General features: G+C 36.7%; 3 protein-coding genes across 10 annotated transcripts; 2 read left to right on the forward strand and 1 right to left on the reverse strand.

The window, feature by feature from the left end:
* Nucleotides 1-1232: 1232 nt before the first annotated feature.
* tmprss5 (transmembrane serine protease 5) lies at nt 1233-10021 on the forward strand. Of its 6 annotated transcripts, none has more exons than XM_053239474.1 (13): nt 1233-1358; nt 2013-2082; nt 2304-2390; nt 2487-2597; nt 3411-3546; nt 5179-5292; nt 5428-5471; nt 5579-5744; nt 5855-6039; nt 8082-8180; nt 8439-8581; nt 8681-8833; nt 8960-10021. In XM_053239474.1, the coding sequence occupies exons 2-13, from the start codon at nt 2022-2024 to the stop codon at nt 8966-8968; spliced, it is 1308 nt and encodes a 435-aa protein (XP_053095449.1). In that variant the 5' UTR covers nt 1233-1358; nt 2013-2021; the 3' UTR covers nt 8969-10021. The 6 variants fall into 6 exon arrangements, with proteins under 6 accessions (XP_053095449.1, XP_053095451.1, XP_053095450.1 ...); XM_053239476.1 differs by having other exon boundaries at nt 5861-6039; XM_053239475.1 differs by having other exon boundaries at nt 5582-5744.
* Nucleotides 10022-11897: 1876 nt separating this feature from the next.
* pih1d2 (PIH1 domain containing 2) lies at nt 11898-18726 on the forward strand. Its single transcript, XM_026923917.3, has 5 exons — nt 11898-12320; nt 12402-12522; nt 17220-17477; nt 17724-17995; nt 18415-18726. Exons 1-5 carry the CDS (start codon nt 12138-12140, stop codon nt 18547-18549), a joined length of 969 nt encoding a protein of 322 aa, XP_026779718.2. The 5' UTR covers nt 11898-12137; the 3' UTR covers nt 18550-18726.
* A 56-nt stretch (nt 18727-18782) lies between these two features.
* On the reverse strand, nt 18783-27180 carry dixdc1a (DIX domain containing 1a). 3 transcript variants are annotated; one of them, XM_034310363.2, is made up of 15 exons: nt 26552-27180; nt 24648-24760; nt 24408-24559; nt 23343-23429; nt 23159-23212; nt 22997-23047; nt 21717-21821; nt 21523-21576; nt 21330-21422; nt 21096-21167; nt 20821-20982; nt 20663-20729; nt 20182-20290; nt 20000-20108; nt 18783-19885 (listed from the first exon to the last, which is right to left on the reverse strand). In XM_034310363.2, the coding sequence occupies exons 1-15, from the start codon at nt 26572-26574 to the stop codon at nt 19802-19804; spliced, it is 1335 nt and encodes a 444-aa protein (XP_034166254.1). In that variant the 5' UTR covers nt 26575-27180; the 3' UTR covers nt 18783-19801. The 3 variants fall into 3 exon arrangements, with proteins under 3 accessions (XP_034166254.1, XP_026779716.1, XP_026779717.1); XM_026923915.3 differs by having other exon boundaries at nt 24408-24562; XM_026923916.3 differs by lacking the exon at nt 21096-21167 and having other exon boundaries at nt 24408-24562.
* Between the last annotated feature and the right edge of the window lie 806 nt (nt 27181-27986).

Below are 27986 nucleotides of genomic sequence, written 5' to 3' on the forward strand. Positions count from 1 at the left end.
ATCTCAAATTCAAATGTCTTCAATGTATAGCAAAAACAAAAGAATTGGCCTTGCTGTTCCAATACTTTTGGAGGTGACCATATATCATAAATCTACAAAAAATATCCCATAATTTTGAATACGGGAAATCAACATGTGTTGCAAAATTATTTACAGATAAATAATGTAAATTTTACATAGGCGGATTCAGGTAGGCTCCATTAAACTAATATGATTTCTTATGTCAACTTGTTGCCCCAAAACTAATTTAGGGGTTTACAGCAACCGGGTTGAATACTTATGAACCCACAAGCTTTGTGCTTCTTTATTTGTAAATAATTTTTCAAACTGAATTGATTTTCCCACTTTTCAATATCCTGAGCTATTTTGAGTACATTTACATTCATGGCATTTGGCAGACGGCCTTATCCAGAGCTACGTACGTTTATCTCATATATCTCATTTTGCCTTAACCACTGAGCTACCACTGAATATATTCATGACATATAATGCTCTTTCAACAAACGCTACAAAATATATTAATATATACAATAAATATTTAAGCACTGTAATGCATTGTATTCCATAGGGTTAAATACTAATGCACTGTAAGCATTGTAAATAATGTTTAATATGCAAAGGTGAATGTCAAATTTATCACTAAACAGTGTGTTTAGGGTTTGCAGCGTGAGTTTGCATATCCTTATGGACAAATACCTAGTTTCCCTACTTTTAAATTTAAATAGAGAAACTGTCATCATAATGTGATCGATCTGGGGTAAATTCAGTTTGTTACCAGGTGATATTCATGATTCAAATAATATTTTATGAAAAAGGTCTTTCTTATGCAATCTTTGCCAAATAACGTTTACAGTGTTCTCAGTTACGAAAGCAGGTGTGCGCTTCTGAATGATGGAGTGTGTACTGTGCATATGTGTTGAAATTGAAGGACTACCCTCAGCTTTTCAACATTTTGTAATTAAAAGCTTTTCTCTAAGGCTGTGAATCATCAGATAATCACCGCTACTTTAAAGTGAACACACTGTTGGCACAAGTACTAGGGAGTGTTACTAACCAACCTCCATCATATCAGTGACAAGGAAATATTTTTGGAGATGTTTAGCAGGACAAAGAAGTGATTCATCCATTCAGCCTAGACCCCTATGACCCCTACATTAAACAACAGGCTCATTCTTTGCTCCACTGCTGACCTCATTATTTCTTTTTAAAACCAAAATCCTGTGTTGCATTCTCCTAAATGGACATGCACCAGGCAGCAGGAGCATGTGGCAGTGATGGAAATGCAAAGGTGAAGAAGAGCATGAACTGCTAGAACCACGCTTGGTACTTACACCACAAAACCAGTGGAAAAAAACACGGTGAGATCTCTCATGCTTATCCTTTTGAAATGGTATTGCCTTTTTATTAATAGAGTTATATATAATATGTGCGTAGGCAGTAAAGTTTGCAAATGAAATTGTTGAAAATTATCTTAAGTGTAAGAGTATTTATTTTCTAATTACCTGCATTTATTGTTTACCGTTATTCAAAATAGCTTTTAATATAATTTTGAGATCTTAAAATTATTGTTTTAAATTTAGTCTAGACATGCACTCATTTGTAAGCTTCTCTCAATATCTATTGTTCTAGCAAACTTCTAATCTCAACATATTTATACAAGGTCATGCAGAGAAATCTGTATATTTGATATAGTGCAAGAAACATGTATAACATTAGTAAACCTTCATAACATTAATGATGTAAAAAGACCTCTGCTGTTATAGTCAAAGATCACACTTTAAATTTTTACTTTGCTCAGTGAGTAGGGAATCAGAGGTTGAGTATTGAGCATAGCAAAACAATGGTATGTGGCTCGATAGTAGATATGGCAGCAGAAGTAATTACATTATAATAATTACAATAATTTTATACTAATTAAAACATTACATTATGAGGTAACTGACAGGAAAAGTCTTGGAGAAAGTGCTGTGGTGGTAATTGCGAACCCTTTAGTGGTCACACATTCTTTCCAGGCCAAGAGGATGAGCAGAAAAGTAGACAGGTGCAGTTCCTGGTTCAGGGAGCTACAGTCTTCACACCCAGGTACATGCACTGCACATTACTAACCTACATATGCTGATGTAAACACATTACATAATTAAGGTTACTGTATTGTGACATCTTTAAATGATGCTTTATACAATAACACTACTGACAAGTTATATTATATAATGTGTGTATATAAATGGGCCAGTGTTATGCTGTGAACATTTGTGTGCTCCCATTCCCATCTTGAGCAGTTTTTGATTTGGTTTTGACAAAAGTTTCCATTCAAAAAGCAATTCGAGTTTTGGCAGCTCTTTGTGCTCTGGGACTACTTGGAGGTGTTACTATAAGTGTGTGGTTCATAGGTAAGACTCTCTTGTTTTAAACATAGACAGGTACCTTGTGAATATATGATTCGAACATGGACATTTACCATATTTTATCTGTCTATTTCTGTATAGTCAAACTGCTCTTAAAGCCTACCTCAAATAGTCCTACAGGGTTAGAGGACACCAAGGAGACTTCATTCTGTAATATATCAGATGACAGCAGTGTGACTGACCCCAGGAAAGGTATGTTCAAGAGCCATAAAACTCACTGTGCTGCCTTTCATACCGGATGACAGTGGCACAAACAAAAGTGTTGGAACAATAAACTTCATGGTAAGAAAAAAAAAGCTAGCTACACAGAGAAAAAAGTGACATCAATGGAGTTAAACACTGTTAACAGTATTAACAGTATGTAAATACTGTATTTAAATAAATGCTGTTATACTACAGTGCAGTTGAATGCACAAATCTGATTGGTCAGAAGGTGTGCATTATTTTCATATAACAGCAGATAGTTCTGGCTGTAACATTAACTATAGGTTAATATTAATGCACTCGTTCTAATACATTGTTGTTTCTATAGTAACAGTTCATACACAGGGACTTGTACTGCAGATGCTCCAAATAATCTAAGACTAATCTAAGACTAATAATAAGCAGACATAAACATGTTGTTTAACAAAATAATTCGTATAATTGTTGCTGTGGTGTTTCTTTGTTAGGAGATGGTTATTTAACATTTATGGAAGAAGTCTTGATTGTAAATGCTCTCAGTCTCTGACAACAGAGTAACAGCTTTCCGATTTCTCCGTTTTCTTGGTAAAATGCAACACTATTGTAAGTAACTGTATGTACAATTCCTTTTGTAATAGTGTTGCCAGTGTGAACCTGTTTAACATTAATCACACAAGTTTCAATCTTTTGCACCATACTTATGCTAGTTCCAATAATTTTCTGAACCAAACTGACACCATTGAACATTCTGTTGCCAAATTTATGCATAATCTCCACAGTGCTGGGCAGTGCTTGGAGAGGTTTTGACTGAAAACGGCTCAGTGTTTTACAGAATTAGTGCTGAGAACTCTTTGCTTGAGATCCAGCTGGAGAAACTGCAAACGTGGCTGCCCGTGTGCTACGAGCGCTGGAACTCTTCATTAGGCACCCTCGTGTGCCGACAACTGGGACATCTGAGGTGGGCAAACCTGACAGCTCAATCACACACTTCTAGCTATCAACACCTTTTATTTGTAAGGCAGCTGTGACTGCTATCTGTGGGTTTTTTCAACTCTATTTATTAAGTGATGACCACGACATGCATTTACAAAGATTTTTAAAAATACACCCACATTTAGGGTGAAAAAAAGAAACAGTGGAAAAGTTTCTGGCGCAGTGGAAAGGTTTCTGGCAATGGCAGCAGTTGAGGAACAACATTCTGTTGTTTCTCAGATTTGAGTGAGACAGGATGAAAGTGCATCAAGGCATGAGTTATTACAGTATAACCCAGACCTCAGATACAAGAGATTTAGCAAACAAGAGTAGAAACAACCAGGTATACCAAACCAATCAAGGGGGAAACTGAAAATAGGTGTGCATAATCAGTAGTCTGATGTTTAGAACAATGCCATGGTAGTGGCTAATGGGAAATGGAGACTTAGGTGGCCATATTGTTAGGCCATGATGAACCCCAGGAAGCAGAGTTCACAGTGGAAACTGGTTCAGACATGACAATAAGATCGCAATATTGGCCCATGTTGGTGTGACAGAAATGTTTTTGGTAGTTTTGTGACCTTGGGTGTAACCTGGCAAAGAGCACCATAATTGTAGAAATGAGTAGAGTCAAAATAAATACATTATCCAAATTTTTATTTCACAAAAATTGTAAGAAATGACTGGGACAGTCATTTTCCCCTAGTGCATGTACACTAAGCAGGGGTCCCCAGAGGCACTAATGTACGTACAATTTTGGACCAAAGAAAGAACAGGAGAGGAACATTATCCAGTTTTCAAAGATTCTGAAAAAAAAGGTTAAGGGTATTTAAAACATGTCTCACAGTGGAGACAGAGTGGAAACCTTAACTGTCTCAAAGCCCAAAGTGAGCACTTAAAATTACTTAACACTTGGGAGAAGGAGCCACAGGACAAATGTAGTCCCGTAAAATCTCTTAAACCATCTGTCAAGATGAATAAATCTAGAAACCAAAACCAAATCCCAAACACAGTAGAACATGAAGAAGGGAATAAAGCTCAAAATACAGTGCCTACAAACATCCAAACACCCAGGAGTTAATAAGCATTTTAAATATTGAAATGAAACATGCTCAGAACAACAGAATCATTCAGTTACAAATCAGGTGGTATTATCAGATGGAGCTATTACAGTTCTGGGGGTGTTCTCACAGTGAAGCATATCACAACCAAATGAACAGATCTGACTTGATTAAATTGTCCTCAGTCTTGGCAGAGAGGTCTAGGAAAACATGGATTTTTATAATATATTTATCTATGACCTGTGTGCTCACTCTAGATTAGGCATTTGTACCTTTTTGGCACTCAGTTGTTATTACTAGAGTCACACTGACAAACATCTTAAGGTGTTTAAACAATGAGAATACAGATAAAAATTACAGAGCATCTCCCACACCTGTATCAGTTTTCAAGAACCATTTTGTAGGCTGACTTTTTCTACATTTCCAACAGTGCTAATAGTTGTTTCAGATGGGTTACTTCAGTTGTATATTACAGAATCATTTGGTGATAGGTCTCATGGTGGTTGACAATTACTGTTGTAAATCCTGTCACTTACCTAAATAACCACTGTTTATAGATTAACCAAACACAAAGGTGTGAATTTGACGGACATTGGGCAAAGCTACACAGATGGATTTGTTCAAATTACCTCAGAACATCAAAGCAAATTGGAACATTTATGGCAATTCAGGTACTTATTTTTGCCTACAAACTATAACACATAATTAGACATTATGAAAACAGTGGATCCTAGACATACAGTATAACCTCTATTAATTTTTTTTGTTCGCTTTTTGTTTCGTTTTGTTTTGTTTTTTGCTTTTAGGGGAAGCTGCAGCACAGGGAAGATTATAGCTTTGAAATGTTTTGGTAATACCTAAACTGAAATGATCTACAGCCAGAAGAAGCATGCGAAATATTCTGGTGAAGCAACAAAAATGTTGAGCTGAAACTGAGGCTGGTTTGTTTACTCCAAGTAGATTGTGGCACCAGGGCAAAGATACCCAGGATAATTGGTGGTGTAGATGCCACACTAGGCAGATGGCCATGGCAAGTGAGTCTCTACTACAGCAATCGTCACACCTGTGGAGGATCCATCATAACAAGCCAGTGGATCATTACAGCTGCTCACTGTGTGTCCACGTAAGATCCCTCAATAACGACTGCATTATCACTTACCAAATCTTGCCATAACTTGCTAATGTGCGTTCTGCCGCACATGGCATCCTTCCTGATTATTTTTCTTATTTAAGCTACAGGCTGCATCAGGTTTCCAGTTGGGTGGTCTACGCTGGGATTGTTACTCGTAATGCAGCTAAGTTGGCTCAGTATATGGGCTACACTGTGGAAAAAATAATCTACAATAAGAATTACAATCACAGGAGTCATGACAGTGATATTGCATTGATGAAGTTGAGGAATCCTTTGAATTTTTCAGGTGACAGTACCTCACACATAGTCCCTAAATTGCACTTTTCATATGAATCCCATTTGACAGCTAGGGCTGCAACAACTCTTTGACAAAATACATAAAAATTGTTAATAAAAAACAGTTGGGAACAAATTTCATTATCAGTTAGTTGGACCGTGTTATGAACCTATGCTATGGTGTGCTACATCACTTCATTTAAACTGAAAACACATTTGATGGAAATGGCAGTGCTGTTACACTATGCTATTGGCCTCATAATGTGTTTTCATGTGAGCAATATTTCAATTTCTATTCATTTGTTTGTAGTCAGTGTGAGATAAAGTGGAAGTGCAATGTGCCTGCGTGAATCATGCTTATTAACCACCATGTATTGAGTTGTCCTACCTTATCTGGTGTTCTACCTATATCACACATTTATGACCATATTTATCTATCTTTCCTGTCCTATTGGAAAACATCATCTCGTGCTACTTCATCCAAAGCGTTAGTAGTTCATATGATAACTCAATGGGTTGAAAATGAGCATGGTCTCAAATTAAGATTTTTTTTCTCATTTCAAAACTCATGTCATGATGCGTGTGAATTATTCAGTGTTGGGCAGTGAGTAGTGAAGCTATTTGTACCGTTTAGCTTGTAAGTAAATAAACAGATTTTTACTGGTTACCAAGACAGCCAGTAAATATATTAATTTTGCCTTTATTTTGAATTTGCCTAGTTTTAATTAAACAAATCATAATCATAATTTTTGGTATTTTAATATATTTTAAAAACAATCCAACTAATAAATTAATCAAGAAAATGATCAATAGATTAATCAATTATCAAAATACTTGTTAGTTACAGCCCTAATGATAGCACACAGAACACAAATAATATCCAATAGATTTATTTAAATGATATTAAATAAATATCCCTATACTTTATTGTCAGAAACATGATACAGTAACAACTTATGGAATGGCAGGGCCAATTCTTTTGTTTTTGCTAAACACTGAAGACATTTGAGTTTGAGATCAAAAGATGAATATGAGACGATAGATCAGAAGTTCACGTATGTTTGCGTCTAGATCTGTTAAACAACTTAGAGCATGGCACCTTTTGTATGAACTCACCCATTTTTAAGTGATCAAAAATATTGGAACATGTGACCAAACTGATGTTTCTTGAAGATCAGGTGTGCCCTGTTAGATTGAGTGTTTAAAAGATTTATAGCTCAGAATGTCTACTGTTGGTTTGAGCCCTGGGTTTTGCCTGTGAAGACTACATTTGTTGTTAAAAAGGATAAACTAGCATGAAGACCTGAGAGCTGTCTATGGGAGAAACGCAAGCTATTTTGAAGCTGAGACAAGAGGGAGAATCACACAAGCACTGGGCATAGCCAATACAACAATTTGGAATGTCCTGAAAAAGAAAGAAACCACTGGTGTATTAACAACCAAACAGGTCAGACAAAGTAAAGAAAAATGGCACCTTTGGTGACAGACCACACAATTTTTAGGTGAGGAAATGTATAGGAACAGATAGTCTTAATGTAAATGTTGTACCTCTTTCAGCTGCTCCCGTTAGGGGTCGCCACAGCAGATCCTCCGTCTCCATTATGGAAATCCAGTTTATGATCCGCATATTTGATTTGGCACAGGTTTTACACCGGATACCCTTCCTGATGCAACACTCTCATTTTATTTACTCTCTCACGGGTTTGGCACTAGCACTGAGAGTGCACTAGCTCGTGCAATCCCACGATTGGGTTTGGTGCCCAACATGGCGCTCAAACCCGCAACCCTGAGATTAAGAGTCTCATGCTCTACTGAGATTAAGAGTCTCGCATTCTTCTTTATGATGCTTTTCCAGGCTTGTACAGCAGCTTCTGACATTACATGAGGCTCACAAGGGAAGGCTTCACCAAATATTAGTTATAGAGATGCTGATTATTTTATGCAGTTTCATAAAGGGTGCCAATAATTCAGGAGTGGTCTGTAAATGTAGTCGTTTCATCTTTCATCTAAAGGAATGTAATTGAATATTACATATTTTTCATTTAAATAAAGACACCATCAGGCCAGTATGCCTACCACAGTATGACCATGAACTTCCAGGAGGGACACTGTGTTGGATTTCTGGTTGGGGACACACACAGCCTGACAATGGTAAGAGTATAAAATATATATTAATAAGATAAGGAATATAAAATAAATATGAATATTATTAATATTAATTAAATAAATGGAATAAAATATTAATAAAAATAAATGGAAATGCATTCAATGGAATTTTGTGCAAAAATACTATAACAATTTAATGGAAGATGGTAACAATGTTCTAACTAGTAGTAAAAGTCCAATAAATGCACATGGTAGCAGGTGAATTGCAGATAAACAAATGTCAATTTATTTTGTTCTGCACAGTTCATATTCCTGATACACTGAAAGAAGCTCAAGTGCCCTTGATAAGCACAAAAAAATGCAATAGCTCTTGTATGTATAATGGAGAGATCACACCACGGATGCTCTGTGCTGGCCATACAGAGGGTAATGTTGATGCCTGTCAGGTAAAGTTTTAATCTAAACAGACTTTAGAAATCTCCTCAAAACATTTTTTTTTTGAATAGCAAAAGGGAAGATGGTAAAAATTTTCTTCTTTCCCACAGGGAGACAGTGGAGGCCCACTGGTTTGCCAGGATAATAATGTTTGGAGGCTGGTTGGAGTTGTTAGTTGGGGAACAGGCTGTGCAGAGCCTAATCACCCGGGTGTATACACAAAAGTGGCTGAGTTTTTAGGCTGGATTTTTGAGATAATAGAGGTATGTTGCAGTAATGAACATAGGGGCCAGTAACTGGTCACCCTTGTGAACAGTGTTAACTACTGATGCAATTCTTGATATATTTTTTTTAAATTAAAATTGTATTTTTTTTCCCCTTCCATGCAGACTTACTAAGAACCTGAATGAAATTCTGCTATAAAAGAGCATAATCTCCTGAGTTGCATGTTCAAGATATTATGGACATTTTTGAGCTATATTTTTGTAATACCGTCACCACTATAATGTCATATCCATCAGGGAAAATTCACAGCCAAGCCACCAGAGGGCCCCCTGCCCCAAATTCTAGGATACGTATCTCTTGTCATACAGTCATTTCTGCTTCACAGACTATTTCACTTGCCTATTATGTACATCCATAGCTGTTTCCTATCTATACCTTATTGTGTTTCTGACCCTTGCTTAGTTTTGACTATTCTTTGGATTTTCCCTGCTAGTTTTGATTTTGTGTATGATCTTGGCCTATTTAACTTCTGATTGTGGATTGTTTCTCAGTAGCCCATTTAGCTTTTTATAATAAACACTGTGTTGTGTATGTTAAACATATTTATATTTAATTATTTTTTTTAGTTACTTCTTTATTTTAGCAAGCCCTACATCTCAAAGACTATATACACTCACCATCCACTTTATTAGGAACACCTGCACATTCATGCAGTTATCTAATCAGCTGATTGTGTGTCAGCAGCACAATGCATAAAATCATGCAGATACAGGTCAAGAGCTTCAGATATAGTTCACACAAAACATCAGAATGAAGAGAAAGTGTGATCTCTGTGACTTTGATCGTGGCATGGATATTGGTACCAGTTGGGCTGGTCTGAGTATTTCAGAAACTGCTGATCTCCTGGGATTTTCACACACAACAGTCTCTAGAGTTTACACAGAATGGTGTGAAAAACAAAAAACATGAGAAACGCCTTGTTGCCTTGTAGGTGGAAATGAGGAAAATGGCCAGATTTGTTCAAGCTGCCAGGAAGAATATAATTCAAATATCACTCTTTACAACCATGCAGAAAAGCATCTCATCATGCACAAAAGTTTGACCCTTGCGGTGGATGGGCTACAACAGCAGAAGACTACATCAGGTTCCACTCCTGTCAGCCAAGGACAAGAATCTGAGGCTATCATGGGCACAGACTCACCCAAACTGGGCACAAAATTATAAGATGTATCTTTTTGCTTTTTGTCCTGTTTACATTTATATATATATATATATATATATATATATATATATATATATATATATATATATATATATATAAAAACCAACATTCCATTAAAAAACAAGAATGGTACCTCCTTGCTGTATAGAATGTTCTACAGTATTGGTTACAGGAAGTATGCTGCAATATACTTCAGGATGTTTTCTGCCATTTTTGTAGGAAGTAAATCCAAAATAAATAAATAAATAAATAAATAAATAAACAAATTTCAGGGATTTAAAAAATTGTGTATATTCACTATACATATGTATACACACTATACATTTTTTTTTTTTTTTTTTGAGAGTGGGAGGAAACCAGAGAACCCAAAGGAAACCCACACAAACATGTGAGAAAATGTGAAACTCTGCAAACAGTAACCTGAGCTCAGGATCAAACATGGGACCCTGGAGCTGTGAGGCAGCAATGCTGTCAATTTTGTCTTCTTTATTTAGCCACGGGTTTTAATCCACCTCACATCTTATGTCTTGTCCAGTAATACAACTTCTGTTATAGATTCAGACTGTGTTTACATAAAAATCAATTCAAAGATGTTGCCTTTTATATTGATGGTTGAAAAAAAAAAGCTGAAAAATGAACACATGGATTGGGCTTCAGCTAAACTGGGAATCAGCTGTGATTGGTTGATTAAAACAGATTATATATATATATATATATATATATATATATATATATATATATATATATATATATATATTTTATACATCTCCCACCCCCCATCCTCACCATGTTCTACAAAGGGCCTATCGAGAGCATCCTGAGCAGCTGCATCACTGCCTGGTTTGGGAATTGCACCATCTCAGATCACAAGACCCTGCATCGGATGGTGAGGACAGCTGAGATCATCGGGGTCTCTCTTCCCTTGATCACAGACACTTACACCACACGCTGCATCCGCAAAGCCACCATCATTGTGGATGACCCACGCACCCCTCACACAAACTCTTCACCCTCCTGCCGTCTGGCAAACAGTACCGAAGCATTCGGGCCCTCACAGCCAGACTGTGCAACAGTTTCTTCCCCCAAGCCAGCAGACTCCTCAGCATTCAGAGACTGGACTGACAGCACACACACTCAACTGAACATCACCCCATTCTCTTTGCAATTTTTGCACATCTCTGTATTCAATTTCTGCTGCTACAATATTTATAATATACTGTATATAATTTTTATACTCTCTACCTGGCTGCTACTCCTTATGTTTACATTACAGCAACTTATATTGTTACTCACTTTGTTGCACTACTGTTATCTGATTGACTTTCTACGAGAACTGTGTACTAGTCGGCACTGCACTGTAACTTACTGTGCCCATTGACTTGTTTTAGTAGTTTTGTACTATTTTGTGCTGTCTGCACATGTCTGCACTGTGCACTTTATGTAAATATATGTAGTTCTGTGTTTGTTTTATGTAGCACCATGGTCCTGGAGGAACGCTGTTTAGTTTCACTGTGTACTAACTAGCTGTATATGGTTGAAATGACAATAAAGGCACTTGACCTGATATTTTTATTAGGCTTTGAATACATTTTTTAAAAAAATGCCATAGGAATAGGAATATATGCAGCCATGTATTGATACATGCATGGAACTAATTGTTAAGAAAAAAAAGAAAAAGTAAAGCTCATAGGGCTGATTTTGTTTTGATGCCACCAAACGCCATCTATTGGACGTCAACAGAAACTGGCTGAATCTCAAATTGCTTACGTTCGAACATAGTGCCCTATAGAGGGTGTAAGAAGCCTTCATACCCTACATAGTGCACCAGTATAGTAAGTAGTGATCTGTTTGGGAGTCAGCTGTTAGTTGGGACTCGTATCTATGGAAACGGACGATACTAACTCAGGTCGGTCCGCTATAGGCCAGTTTAATTAGTTTGAAAGCTTAGTTTACTTAAGTGAAACATTTGCGACCAAAGCGGATAACTAACTAACTTATCCAAGTTAACGCGGCGTTAACCTACTAGATAGCGAATTTATCTAGTTATACGCGAGGTTTAGACAAGCAGTGACGCATAGTTAGCCAACTAAATTATCTAATCATAGATAACGTGTTAAAGCATGGACATTTCCGCATGTCAGAATGCTGCTCTAAACCATGTGAACCAGTTTTGGTCCATGCTGGATGATATGGCCCAAAATAATCCTGACGAGTACAAGACTTTTATCGAGCGCCAGATGCGAGACAGTGCCGAATATTTTTCACCCCCTGAGCCGAACAGCTGCCTCCGCGCATCTGTACAGGTAAATAACTCAGAGTATGGTAGGTAAAAACATCTACAGCGGATATCATGTATCTAAAGTTTGTATGATCCTTTCCCAAAGCCACATGATGGGATACTGTATGTGAACGTGTGTGGTTGGAAGCGAGTGCCTGCACCGGCCTCTCCTACTCAACCTGTTCCTGTGTGTGGAGGAAAACTGGAGACCTCTTCTGAACGCGAAGGTACACTTCATCTTCCATCGTGTTCAAAATAGTAGGAAAAAAATTCTGGTCAGTTCCTTGCAAATTTCAACCTTTAACCTGGTCTACATAATTCCAGGTACAACGTAACAACTTGTACAGCTTTTTTTAGGAAAACAATCAGTGGTGCGATGCAGCCCCATACAAAGCAGTTACTGTTACTGACCCTGCCTTGACTATTTTCGGCATACCCCGAAGTGTTTTATTTGTCTTATGCCACAGAAATTTGCCAACACTTAAATTTTTTAATTTTATTAATAAATGACACATTGTACTTTTTAACCCTTTTCTCGCAGTACACTGGCGTTCCATTCCGCCAATGGAACGGAAATCGACTTATCGGATATTTTTCAATCAGTATAAACAAATGAATTATTTTATCGCCGCAAGTCTGTTGTAAGATTAGTCAGGATACTGTTGGGTTTCTGTGTGTAGAGTATCGTGACTCTGTGTTTAGCTGCTGGTGAGCAGGGCGATGGGAAAGGGGAGGAGCGTGAGCCCCCTGCTGGGCAAACAGTTCACACCTCTCCACAATAACATTGGTACAGAGATAAAACAGACAGCATAAACAAAGCTTTTTTAATAGTAAAATACTGTATACAACTTCCACAATGAAATTATAACACTTAAACCTAGTAGGCTAGGTTTTAAAAAAAAAGAAATACTTATGAAAAAGTGCAAATTCTTATATTCTTAAAGCTCTGAGTGTCTACTTTCATATGAACCATTAACCACTACTGTGGAGTGTGACATCACAACTAAATTCAATGCTGAACACAGGAAACCCCAAAAACAGGCAGAAATGACATTTTTTTGGAGGTAACCATTTATACAGTTGTATGCAAAAGTTAGCACAGGGTTTGAAGAGTCAGAAAATTTATCGTGATCTGGAATTTCATCAGGTGACAATTCCTAATGACAGTTCTTGACCTGAGTAACGAGTCCTAACTAGTCAATTAAAGCCTAACAAGTTAATTAAGTTCTGTGACTTTACAATTTGATCCAGTCCAAATCTTGGTACATGCCACAATTGTTTTTGTTTTTTTTCTATTTTTTAAATTCATGAAGTATAAATTCAATTTCAATTTTATTTTTATGGACATTGTCACAAAGCAGCTTTACAGAAACAAGTAGATTCAAATTAAATTGTAAATATGTGAATTTATCCCTAATGAGCAAGCCAGAGGCGATGGTGGCAAGGTAAAACTCCCTGAGAAGACATGAGGAAGAAACCTTGAGAGGAACCAGACTCAAAAGTAGCTATGCATCATTATTTGCAGAAAAAAATGTTTTGTTTTGTTTTTTTTTAAATAATTTGCTGCAGAGGTTGTGTTTTCACTTCAAAAATCAACAAAATATGTAATTTGATGAAGGGTGCCCAAATGTTTGCCTACAACTGTAGTTGCATTTAATATTGCGGAACATATGTAAAACAAGTTAACTCCTGTTATCACTTACGTTATAGCAGCTATAAACAGTTGTTCCCTCATCAGCATCTCTTTTTTCTAGCATCTTTTTTTTCTGAAGTTAATGAGACAAAAAAATGCAGCTCGTTATGTTACTGGGAAACCGGAAAGTGTAATGACCCAAGACACCTTTCATAAATGTTAAATATATGCCTTCTTATATATCTTCAGCATATTAATAATTATACATTTTCTTTTTTTAAAATAACAATATGTTTTTTAAAGAGGTTAGTCTTAGATTATGTAGAATGTAACCATAAAAGCGGTTTGGAGCTGTTACAGTAATATATTAGAAAATGCACGTTAGTATACTGTAAATCTGTGATTTGAATTACACCTGCCACTACTGACAGAGCTGCTGTTCTTTAAGCAGTATCACAGGAGCAAAAGTGCGGTTATTCTGAATAACAGCATGGCTGTGATTTTGCCATAGGCACGAGGCCACAGGGCGAGTGTCGTAGGTAATCAAAGCTGAACCAACATTCAGTATAACAGCATGACTGTGAGTGCAGTATTGTTTTTATACAACTGTTCCATAAACAAGATATTAGTATAGAGTAAATTGATTGATTTGTACATTCCCATTAAAGGTGCATCTGGTGAAATTGGCTTTGCCTCTTCCATCTTCATCTAATGACCTTTCATATTTTAAGTCAAATGTTATTTTCATGAAAAAAGTGTCATTTACCATATCTGCTGATAATGTTGCTAACTCTACTATAGTAAAGGTTTCAGTTAAGTGTTGCTAGTAGAGTGAAGTGAATCACACAGTGAAATGTCTCAGTGCTGTTATATGAGCTGTTATATGAGCACTTTTGGAACGTCATTCGTCCAATCAGATTGGTGAACCGGGACTAACTGTTGTATAAGGAAAATTCATCAACACCTTCTGACCAATCCAAGTCAAGGATTGAACAGCTTTGTGGTATAAGAAAAAAAATAAAGGTTAAGGCTGTAGTGAAGGGGTTAGTGTTTGTAAATTTTCTCACAGTTTGTATGATATCAAACAAAATCCAACCATATTGCTCTCATTTATTCAGATTCTTGCAAATTTCTCATATCAGTTTATCAACCTTTCCATGGAAAAAGAAAGCTAAGAATACACAAACATAACCACTTTTAAATAATAATCGGTTTAGGTGTATCCTTTTCAGTCAAATCAGATTAATTTAATTTAAAAGATTAAAACGAATGTTTCAGTCTTCCCAATTTCCTCTGACATCTATCATCTACAGGGCATTTCCGCCCACAGAACTGTCACTCACTGGATGTTTTTTGCACCGTTCTGTGTACATTTTATAGACTATTGTACGTAAAAAATCTCAGGAGATCAGCAGTTTATGAAATAGCCAAATAAGCTTGGTCAGAGTCACTGAGATCACATTTTTCCCCTATTCTGTTTTTTGATGCGAACATGCCACCTCACAGCTGTAGGGTCCCTGGTTCGTTCTTGAGCTCGCATGTTTTTTTTTTCCAGGTTCTCTGATTTCCTCCCACTGCCTAAAAACATGCAGATAGGCAGACTGGCAATGCTAAATTGCCCCTAGCTGTATCTATCCATATAATTTTATGCATTGTGCTGCTGCCACATGATTGGCTGATTTTGAATGAGCCAGTGTACAGGTGTTCCTATTAAAGTGGCTAGTGGGTGTGTTATTATTAGAGAAATGTAGTGGTGTCATGCTTGAAAATGCAGTCAGTAGAAAATAGATATTTTCTTTGAAATAATAAGTAAAATTCAAAACTGAGTGAAAGAAAAAAGTACAGATACTTAAAAAGCAGACTTAAGTACAGTAACAGACACTGTATTCTGTTACTTCCCACCTCTGTTCACTCAGTCATATTTCTTTTCATTAACAGGGAGATCAAGGGACCCTTATTATTTTTTTACGTAAAGTCATCAAGCATTTATAGAAAACAATGTCTGACAGCACTGTCATAAATTGGAGTGTCACATTTCCTGCATTTCCGAGCTATATCAGGACCATGTTTTAGAACAGAGGTATTTAAACTGTGGGGCATGGCCCAAAGAATTGCAGGTGAGATGAAAGATGCCAAAAAATATGCATTTAAATGACTTGTGTACAGTGGATTTTGACAGGTTTTTATGATGTAAAAAATAAAACCAAGATAAATCATATCAAATCTTTTTCTATCTTTAATATAGTAAACAACAAAATTCCAAAGTGATATAGCAACCAACAAAATTCAACTGAAATACAAATAAACATTTTATGGGGGGAATGGGAAAACAAAACTTACAAAAACCTGGTTGTGTAAGTGTGCACACCCTTTTATAATGGGGCATGTGACTGTGTGCAGAATTAGGCAGTCACATTCAAACTCATGTTCAAAAGTAATTATCATATGCCTGTCATCAATGAAGTGATTCTGATTAACCCCAAATAAAGATCAGCTGTTTCTGTTTCTGATTTTTATGTTCACTGTATTTTGAATTTGAGCCTTGCTCATTGGAGTACTCTAGAACGAGTTATCATTCGACAAAATGCCAATAGAGCAGTCTACTTTTACTCATGATAAAAATGGCAGATGAGTCAATCAATATATGAATCTGGAATGATTGACAGTCCTGTCCACTTCTCCCCCAACTCAATTTAGTAATCTTTGCTCTCGTCTCAACTGATTTTCCAGTTTAAAAAAAAAGAAAAAAAAAAAAAAGCTGATGCAGCAGCAATGTATGATCCACTTAGCTCACATTAGACAAACTTTACCATCAGTTAACTACATTTATTAGGGATGAATAAAAGAGAAAAAAAAGTTTGACAGGAAAAAAAACCCATAGAATTAGCAGCCTACATCAAAGTGGCAAATCAAACACTTTACAATTAATTTAATGAAAATGATTATTAGAAAGTGAAAACTAGTAGAAAACTGCTCTTTGTTTCCTGGCCTCCTGCACCAGTCAGCACAGATTCATTCAAACAGTTGAGCAGATCAAGAGTGAAGATATGGAAAAGTAGAATCATTTCACAGTTTCTGTTCAGGACATTAGACAAGCCATACACACACATATACACACACACAAACACTCAACCAGTGGGACTTTGCATTATTCTTCTTGGGGTTGACTGCTCTGCTTTATAATAAGTCGTACTTTCATGCAGTTCTATTTTACTTTATTTTATTAACCAGTTCATAATAGGCAATAAAAGTCCTGGCCATATGGGATGACTCAGCTTATTTGTTTTGCAGAGAATTACCGTATAGTGGAGGTGGCCTTCAACCCAAAGGTTCTTCACAGAGCAGAGAAAAACCCACAAGAAAAGGAGCAGATACACCTACTGGCTCTAAACTTCATCCAGAAGCAGCATAAGCTGAGCCTGTCGCAACACTTCACTGTCATGAAGGCCAAACTAAAGGGCACTGTACAGGATATGAAACACCGGCTAATGTCACTAAATCAGACCAAATCCAGGACACTAAACCAGGATAATCTGCAAACTGAACCAGGTAAATGACAAATAGGTACCATGCATTGTGAATGTTTTCCTCAGTGACAATTAACCAGAGAAATAAGTTTTAAAAAAAATTAAAAAAAAGATTTTCCTTACTTGTTTCCAGATCTGAGACGATGCATTTATATTTGATTCTATATTCATTTCTTGTCAGTATGATTTTTTTTGCCACTAAGAACTTTGCCAGTGATTTTAAAGCCTATGACTTGATTTACTTAGATCTACAAATTTCTTTCCACAGCCCAGTCATTGCTTCAGCAGATCTGCTCACTACGAATAGGAGAAGCAAGCGATGAGTGCAGCATTCAGCTGAATCAGGGGCAGGAGAACAAAGACAAGGCCAGGCCAGGTCTGATTGAGGTGATCTCCAGCACTGAGTTTGTTCAGCCTCAGCAGCCAAAACATCAGATGACAGTGTGCTCACTGAGCAGTGACTCAGTCAGGAGGATAAAGCTGCGTGTAGAACTGCCGGCAATAAGCTCTGTCTCCCAGTGCCAGCTCAGCATCAGTCAGGTTAGACGCGCTATATTTACCTTTACTATGCATTTGGTGGGAACCATTATCTTATAACTCATTTTTGCTCTGGAATGAGTTTATGAAAATGAGTTTCTTGTTATGATGATGAAGATGATGATAATGATGATTATTATTATTATTAATCATCTATATATGTTTAGATATGTTTAGTATTATTATCATGGGTCTGAACCTTTTATAGTCACTCAGTTTTTTTAAACTACTGAGCAACTGATCAAAAAAAATCTCATTACATCAGCTTTGTTCTTCCTCAGTTGAAACACTGGCTACTTGATAGGTCTCTTCCATGTCCTTAGATTTGTTCCCTTCAAACTATGGTTAATCATCTTCATCAGATATTTACTTTACTGGTGTATTCTTGTATTGTCTTACGACACTGATGTTCATATATTTAGGATGACATACTGCTGGAAGCGGAGAAGATGTATTTTCTTCATCTTTGGTTCCCTGAACGAGTGAAAGAGGAAACGTGCCATGCAACATTCAACAAGAAGAAACACATACTGACTGTTACAGCATCTGTACTGTAAATTCAATAAGTAGTTTTCCAACAAACCATCATCTACTGTACACACTCCTTTTCAGCTCCATGATGTTAATCATCTATGTATGTATTGTATGCTATATCAATGTCCTTATCTAGGTGATATTTATGACATTATACTAACTGAACATTAAATTTTGCAAGTTGACACACATGCTTGCAGAACCTAAAATGTGAAGGAGTTGGTGAACTCAAGGTGTACAGGAAATGCATCTTTATTAACATGGTGGACAAATATTGGATGTTTCATTTAACATGGATAAAAACACTGGACAAACATGCACACTATACAGAAAATTATTTTCAGAAACATATTTTGTATTAAAATTATAGAAATTTTTACAAATGAAGTGGTCCCATCTTTCCTACTTTTAGGTTCACATTTCAGAATCACCAGTGATTTCAAATAATAGAATAACAAAAATATGAAATCTAAAAAGACTTTAGATTTAAAAAAAAAAAAAAAAAAAAGGTATTAATTGTAGGAATTAATGCCTTCAGCAAGGTACTCTAACATGACATTGGAAGCTGTGACATGAAACACATTTGATGATACAGTGGCTTGATAAAGTATTCACCCCCCTTGACCTTTTCCACATTTTGTAGTGTTGGGATTATATGTCATTAATCTACGTAAAATAACCCATAATACTGAAGTGAGAGGGAAAATCTGTGGACTCCATTGTGGCAACTGGTTGCAATAGAATTAATTTAGTTGCACACTAGTGGGGGGTTACTTATTCAATTACATTTTTTATTTGTAAATATTTTTGCAAACTATATTGATTTTTCCATTCACTCCAATATTATTGCTATTTTGTGTAATGACATATAATCCCAATTAAGTCCTTTCAGTTCCAGGTTGTAAATGTGGGGTACAAGTGGGGTGAATACTTAGGTTTAGTACTTAGTATGTTCATTTAGCAAATAGGTTGGCAGCTAACATATAGTCATTTCTGCATACTATGTCTAGCATCCTTTAAAATAGTGTCTTTTCTAAACACTATATAAAGATGTCTTCCAAAAAAATATCAGTCGTAGTACTAATACAATCAGAGGAAGGTCAGGAATGATTTTGTAAACAGTTTTTACAATCAGTTGTCACACAAAAATGGACCATTGCATTATATGGGATGACATGGTGCAGATTTGTGTAGAGCTGAGGTATACACACGTATAAAATGAACACATTGGGCAGATTACAATTCCCAGATCACAGGCTGTTCTTCTGTCTTCAGTTACCTGCCTTCACTATGGTCTTCTTCCACCCAGGCAACGATCTTCCCTTCCCATCCAGGTATTATAGCGTCATCCTGGAATACCTGATTAGCACGATGTAAATAGACAGGGCTTCATTACGCTTAACATTAATGTACTATCTGACATTTTTAAAAGCACTGACTCATAAGCTATCATATGCTGGACTATATACTTGCCTCCTCCTTCACTGTTCCAAACTCAGGGTCCAGAGACTTGAAGTGATACCTGAAATTGCTGTGTCTTCCAACAGCGGCCTTGAAATCCTGAAGTGTGACCTCCCCCAGTCTGAAAATAGTCAATTTATTCAGAATATTGCACAGAATCTGAGAACTGAGGAAGCTAAATATGCCTTTGATACCTTTTAGGGATGTTTACTAGAAAGGGTGTGAGAGAGCGATCTGTGAAATAGAGTACTTTGGTTGAGGTTGAGGAGCCGAGCACAGGACTACTGTGAGAATGGGGTATTTCTGGAAAAAGAAGAACACAATTCATTTACAATACATGATAAATTTTTATACCACAGTGCTGTTGAATGCTCGATTCTGATTGGTAATGAAGGTTCATTTGATTTTAGTTAAATCATGATTATTCTTAATTTTCTATAACAGCAATAATATAATGATGTTTCATTCTTTAATAAATAAAAATAATAATGTTGTCAAATTGCTGTGGTATAAGATGAATAAAACACTTCAGGGTGTGCTGTTAGAAAATTAGAAAATTATCGACTGCCTTACACTACCCTGTCATTGAATTTTCATTATTTTCCTAGAACAGCACGCCCCATTGTGTTTTATTTATTACTTAAATTGTAATTTAGTGAGTCAAAAGTGTCTCACTTGAACTAGGTGGCCATGACTCTCGATCAGTGTGATTGGCTCTTCTCCCTGGCGATTTGTTCGAACCCTGTGTTCAGACACAATGAGATTTGGATGTATATACTAGTAATGAATGCATTTGAAAAAATGCAGTTTTAGGTAGAGAACTACATGCTTGCCTTTCTGTCCTGCCTCCTCTTAGAGTCAATAGAATGGAGACGGTCTATCAGGGTGGACACCCCCTGCTCCAGAGTGTCCAGTGTGTGGTGCTGTGGGTCATGACCACTGAAACTGTTCCTCAGAGTGCGCAGAGCATCCCGCACCAGCTGCAGCTCATCACCCTGACACATATACATGCAAATACCTTGGGCAAATATTCTACCATTGTCTAAGGGCAAAAATGCCCAACATTTACTTACAGTTATGGTTAAAAACTCTTTATGTTCTGACGTACCACTCCATGTGGAAATGGTGAAGACAATGTTTCCATCATATGGCTGTAGCCATTGTTTTTACAACTAGACATCTAATCAACAAAACATTGAATTAGACATTGGGGGAAAAGACTTACGTTGAACCATACAAAACTACATTCTACTGAATGCCAAGAGACTTCAGTCAAATCCAACTGCAAAATAATGCAATAAAATGATTAGTAATATATATATATATTAGCTCTGTACTTTACCCTGTGATGATTAGTCTCATTGAGTGTGCACACTGACTCCTCCAGTTTAGGCTGATGCTGCTGAAGTTGTCTGTCTTTCTGTGCAAGTTCTTTCTGTGAGAGAAAGAAACTTTTTTTTTAAATTTTTAATTAGTTTTTTTCTAATCATGACTGTAGCTACAAAATTGGTTTAATAACGAGGGATATCACCTACTTTGTATTCACTCAGCAATCTGTCTCTATCACTTAGCTTCCTTTGCAGTTCCATCTGGAAGCACAGGCGTTTTATATAAATAGTTCATCATGCAGCATATCACATCTCTATCCCCATATTTGTATGACACCATACTGAGCTTAAAGTATTTTGCTACAGCAAATGGTACTTTAAATATTAGATTTTTCACTCACATTCTGCCCTTCTAGGTCCTCCTTGTCCATGCTGGATCGGAGTAGTTCCTGTTTAAGCTGCAGTACTGAGTCTTCCTGTATTGACATGCGGTACTGCAAGGCATCCTGTAGTGGCAGGTGAAGGACATAGGCATAAACTAAAGGCCTGATTTCATTTGGTCCAAGCCTTCTTGTTGTTCAAAATTGCTGAAGAACATTTGAGCCAACTAGTCCACAAACTATCTGCATATTTCTTACAACCTCAAAAGGACACTATTGATATTGACATGAATGTGCCAGCATATTTATCAACCTTATCTCCATCTGCTGCATGTTGAACATATGTGTGATTACCACAGACAAAAACCTGCAAAGGTCAATTATTGAGATAGAGAATAAGTGTTTTTATACCACAGTGCTGTTGAATTATCAAATTTGACTGGTCAGAAGGTGTGGATTAAATTTTCTATATGCCCATTCTAATATGTTAAAGTTTCTATAGTAACAACTCATTCACAGGGGGTTTCACAGGAGGCGCTCCACATAGTCTGAGAATAGTAATAAACAGATTTTTAAAATATGTTGTTATTTAATGAAGAATTATAATCATTGATATGGTGAAACCACATTTATAGAAGGAGTCTCTGGTGTTCCTTTAAGTTTTCATCCATAGGAAAATCAAATCAAAAGATGAAGAATGTTACCCGGTGAAGAATGGTTTCTCGATAAAGTGCTGAATTTTTTCTGTCACATTAACTTGAAGAGAAAGTGACTGTTAATAGCTGTTATAATGTAAGCGATAACAGAAACTAATTTGTTTTGCAGACATTACTTGTAACTATAAAGGGGGTCCCTGGAGGACTAGTGGTTTGAGTCCTGGCCAGGGAACCAACCCCAGCCACTATGGTTGCGTGTAACAATGCGTTGTCAGTGCCAGTCCCAAGCCCAGATAAAATTGGGGAAGGTTGCATCGGGAAGGGCATCCAGTGTTAAAACTGTGCCAAATCAAATACCTGGACCAATGATCCACTGTGGCAACCCCTAATGGGAGCAGCCAAAAGAGGAACAACAACAACAACATGTAACTATAAAAGATTAAAAATTATGACACATCAACAAGAAAAATCAGGTTTACCTCTCTTTTCTCTGACATGGAAATGTGTTGAAATTCTTCTCTGTGGTAATCACATGTACCATACAGGTGTGGTTAATAGAAAATAGGTTGAAAAATGTAATGACCATTGACCATTCATAGATAATTAATCTAGAATATAAATTAGGTCTAAATTGTTCTGGTTTACCTTAACTGCCTGAAGATTGCGTGCCTCCTGCTTGTACCTCAGCAACTCCCTCTGGAAGACACATATTATTAAACGCCTTGGCCAAAATATTAAATATTAAAAACCTTGGCCAATGTTCTCTGAATATACAGCTCAGGCATTTATCTGCTATTGAATACTTACCTTCAGATCCAGGGACTCTTCCATGCTCTGATCGAGGCGACTGCGAATTAATATCTGTACAGGGCAGACAATGGATTAAACAGTAATTATAATCTGTCTAAAATTACATAAAGTCTATAAAGTATTTCTCTATCACAGAAGAATAAGATAATTAAAAACTGCATTTTACATGCAAGTAAATTACCAGCTGCTGCTCTGCATTGATAGCACTGTCTCCAAATAGAGAAGTTGTTTGCTCATCTTCAGGAAGTGACCCATGAAGTAGTAAAGCCTGAATGAAGTAATAAATGCAAAGGATATGTGTAAGACACAAACCAGACTCTGGAAGTTGTGTAGGACCAGCTAGGATTCCCAAAAAACAGTGTACAATATTATAATTTTTAATTCATTTTTTAAAATCCATGTATGTTCAGGCATTGAGAGGACCTCTATAAGTGAACTTATTGTGGGTAAATGTAGGTGCTGCAGGGATAGAGGAATATCATTGCTGTGTGATGCTGGAGAAAGTTATCTCTTGTAGCCTGTACATGACTTTTTTGCACTTAGACACAGGTGGTTGAAGGAAGCAGGTTGAAGAAGAGAAACCTGAAGGGATAACATCTGTACGCATTAAGCTTCAGTAAAATTATGGGTTTTTTCCTATGTTGTGTGCCTGCCTATATCTCTTTTCTGCAGATCATAAGGAGAGAACATTCTTAAAATCTGGCATCACAAACAGATTATGACTGTGAATGCTTTTTCAACAGGAAGCTGAAACTCAGAGGTAAGCTACCTATCCTCCTCATTTCCCACTGTGGAACATTTTAAAGCTCTTAGGCCATGTACAGTACATAAAAGAAACTGTATATGGCCTAAGAGCTTTAAAATGTTCCACAGTAAGGGATTACAAACAATTTGAAATGATGCACAGTAAATTTTAATATATTGGGAATATTTATGGTTGCAGTTTTGGTAATTAGTGTAATCTACTTAGTAATGCATGTAAAGCCACTAACACTGTGTCGAATTTTTGCCAATTACCACAGCAGCTCATTTGACATCACACACATACAGTAGATCTACCATTTCTAGTAGAAGTTTGTATATGTTATTACTGTGCAGGCCACTTAAGTTCTTCCACTTCAACCTAGATAAAACCATAGATCCTTATAGACCTTGCACAGGGGCATTGTCATACATGTTTCAGAAAGGCCCACACATGGGTGTCATAATCAGTATATGTTATATGTATAAGTTTAAAAAAACTGACTTGAAGCCTTGTCACCATCTTCCTAGTCTCCTGCATCTCCTTCTCCAGCTGCTCCTGCTGGACACAAAGCTGCTCCTCCCAGGAGCTCCCATCTCCTGTCCCAGTGTTCTCAGGTCCTGGAGTTGGCTCATTGAATGACAATTTTACTGCATCTGCTAGAATGGGATCAAAGGGAATGGTGAATGATGCAGAAGCAGAAGAATGAAGGTGGTTTTTGATCTATACAGATCTTCAACTGACCATTTAGGCTTTGCGGTTGCTCTGTGTGGTTTCCCACAATCTCTCCCTGTTCTTCAGCCTGGCCGATGATGTAATCCTCTTTAGGCGTGTGTGTCGGGCTGGATGAGCTAAGACTGTGGAGGTAAAGCAAGCAGCAAGAGAATTTCTAAATTATTTATTTGAAGAACATAATGTCAGAACATATTTAGCTTAAGCTTTTGAAGCACACATAATCAAAATAGTACTTTTTTCAGGAGACCATTTGGATGTGAGGAGTTGGATATACTAAACCTTTTTCTGAATATTATATGATTGCTTTGTTCATTCTTAGTGCTGATCCTTCACCACAATGCTCTTTCAAAACATAAATTCCATTCCCATGTAGGGTTTTACATTCTAACCTCTGATATATGATGCTGAAATATTTCACAGAAATGTGCACTCATAAAATTTCAATAGATGTGAAATGGGAACCCCCTTCAAATTATTATAGAGAATTACATTGTCTCATATAACCGCATCTCCAGTCAATGATGTATAAATGTAATAAAAGGAAAGCAATATTAATTATGTGCTCCCTCAGGCATTAAAAATTCAGCCATAAAAAGTTGTTTAGGGTGATGTCATCCCGTAACTATTTTTAGTTTTCTAAAGAACAGTTTGGTCCATAATTATTGAACCATTTTTTGTTCTTGGCATAATAAACCGATTAATCATTTTCTACCTCTAAGACACTTCCACAAAATGGTAAATAGTCTCATCTCATAGTCCTCTGTTCATTTCACAGTTGCTTTGCACAGTTGCTAAGGAACACAGATTCGTGGATTGACATGACAAAACCACAAAATTCAGCATGTGGCAATGAGACTTCACAGTCAAACTACACAAGATTAAATTTAAGGTCATCTACTTAGCTTTTTGTGGTGCACTACAAGTAATGACTGACAAAATATTTGGTGCATAATTATTCCAGTGATCACCATGTTAGTATACTAATTCTGTGTTTGAATTAGATCTATGAAATCATTATGCAACCATACACAGAACGTTTATACAGATCCAGGTCAAAATTCTGTCCACGACTCAGAACAGATGGATGGATACCACTGACTATTCAAGATACAATGGTTATTATGGTTGCCAGGCAGTTTTATTTCAGCACCAACACCCATAGCTCAGGCTCGCATGGAAAGTGAAGCAACCAGATTATCCATAGTAAGCAGGGAAATGAATGATGTGAAGCCTGTTTTATACTTGACAGATCCAAGAATGCCCATTAGATGAAGGCAAGATTATAATGCTACCAAGGATTATAACAATAACATTATCATGGTCTACATGAATCTACTATATTTTGGAGATGGCACGATACCACTTTTTTCTTTTCCAATACCGATACTGAAACCTTGAGTACCAGTCAATATCAGTACCCATCTGATTTTTTCTTTAAAAACTACTAAGCTTTACACTGTTTTTTTCTGCCTGCAGCATTTAAAAAATCCAGGAAAAAACACAAAGCTTAAAACCTGACTTACACAAAACCTCAGTTATCACACACAAAAAAAAAACACTTACATTGCAAATATAATAAAGCATAATTTATACATACAGTAAAAATTAAACCTAACAAAAAATACAATCAAGTAGCATTATATATGTAAACATTTACTGTTCCAACCCCAATTCCAATGTTTTCCATTTGTTACAGGATCTAATGATATTCATTCTTTTTTTTTCTTCAAATATTTGATCCACCATTTTTTGCTGGTATTGGCCCAAATCTAATCCTGGGATTCAGATTGGTACCATCTCTAATTATAATAATAGAGCCAGTTTAGTACTATCTGAAAGGGAGATTGGGGTGTGGGAGCAAGAAAAAGAAACTTGAGCACCCAAGAACCTAATGTGTGGAATTTCATTCATACCATTTCATCTGTTTGGCTCCCATGCTTGTAGCTGCTCTCCTAACCTTCCATGCTGTTTCTTCCCAAGGTGTGGTATATGATGGACCAGGACAAGACCATACCGAAATGAAGCAGCCCCAGTTAAAAGGGTGGGCACGTCAGTCAGTAACACAACAAAAGCAGCCTGCACAGAGCACTGATCCAGTGATGGGAAGCAGCCCTCAGACACCAGGACAATATTTCTGTCAGCATGTACAAATCCAAATCTCTGCTTGTTTTTGTAAATCCTCCAGAATAAGACACCTCAGTCAACAGGGCTTAAAACCCTGACTAAATCCTCTTTAGAATGAAATAAAGTGACCAGCATGTGTGTAAGTGTTTGGTTTATGAATCATGAGGCATTCCTGTTTTCAGCTGTGAGCCATAATAAGAAAGAAAAGAGGAACGGGATAGTATGCCATGTCCCCTGGCCGCTGAATTGTGCATGTTTCTTCAGGCATTTTCCTCGCAAATTGTGTATCTCCTCTCCTCTTCATTGCAGGCTTGCTGTTCACTGCGATTAGTAAGAAGGATTAGTTTCATGTCTTCATGTCTCACGCTCTTGTTCCTGTTTCTGTTCAGATGGCTCAGCCTGATGTGTTTACCCTCCCCCTTCACCATCATCTCCTCCTTCTCACCCCTCCCTCACATACCAAGCAGCCCCCCATCAAGGGGCTGGCCAATGGGTCTGTGGTCACAAAATCCTCCTCTAGGCAGAAAAGCTGAATGCTCCAGCACTCACTCCTTAACAATACTGGTGAGAAAACTGGTTAACACATTTTCATATTATGCTCAGCAATAATCGTTTTATTTCATGAATTATTACATACAATAATACATCCTGTGCAAATAAAACAGAAACCTTTTGTTTGGAAAGAATGAAATGGCACCCAAATTTAGATGTGCTGTGAAGTAGCTATGAAGAATATAGCAAAATCAGATTTCATATTTCCAGTGTCCACACTTATGGACAGTAATTTTAAGGCTGTTGTTAGGAAATCACCTCCAGATCACTTCAGACCATTACTGTAATTTATCATACATCTTTATTCTGATTTCTGTTGCTCTCAGGACTATTTGCCATTCTCAATGCAGCATGTCTCTGGTATATATTCACAACTTTCTGTACAAAATCCCAAATTAATTAAATATATTTTGTGCCAGACTCTAATGAACACCTTTGCTCTTTTTTTTTTTTTTTTTTTTTAAAAGTGAAAATAGAATCCTAATGTAAATTCATACATGCCAAGAATATTGGTCAAATTTTTTCAGAAATGTTATTTTTTGGCCATTTTCTATGATATAATTCTGGTCATCAACATTCAGTATTTTAGGCCTGAATATTAATAATTTCTGTTTATAAACACTGGATTTTTTAAATATCCTTTATTAGTCCTACACGTGGATAATCAATTTA

Source organism: Pangasianodon hypophthalmus, chromosome 14, assembly GCF_027358585.1.
Source record: "Pangasianodon hypophthalmus isolate fPanHyp1 chromosome 14, fPanHyp1.pri, whole genome shotgun sequence".
Classification (NCBI taxonomy): Eukaryota; Metazoa; Chordata; class Actinopteri; order Siluriformes; family Pangasiidae; genus Pangasianodon; species Pangasianodon hypophthalmus.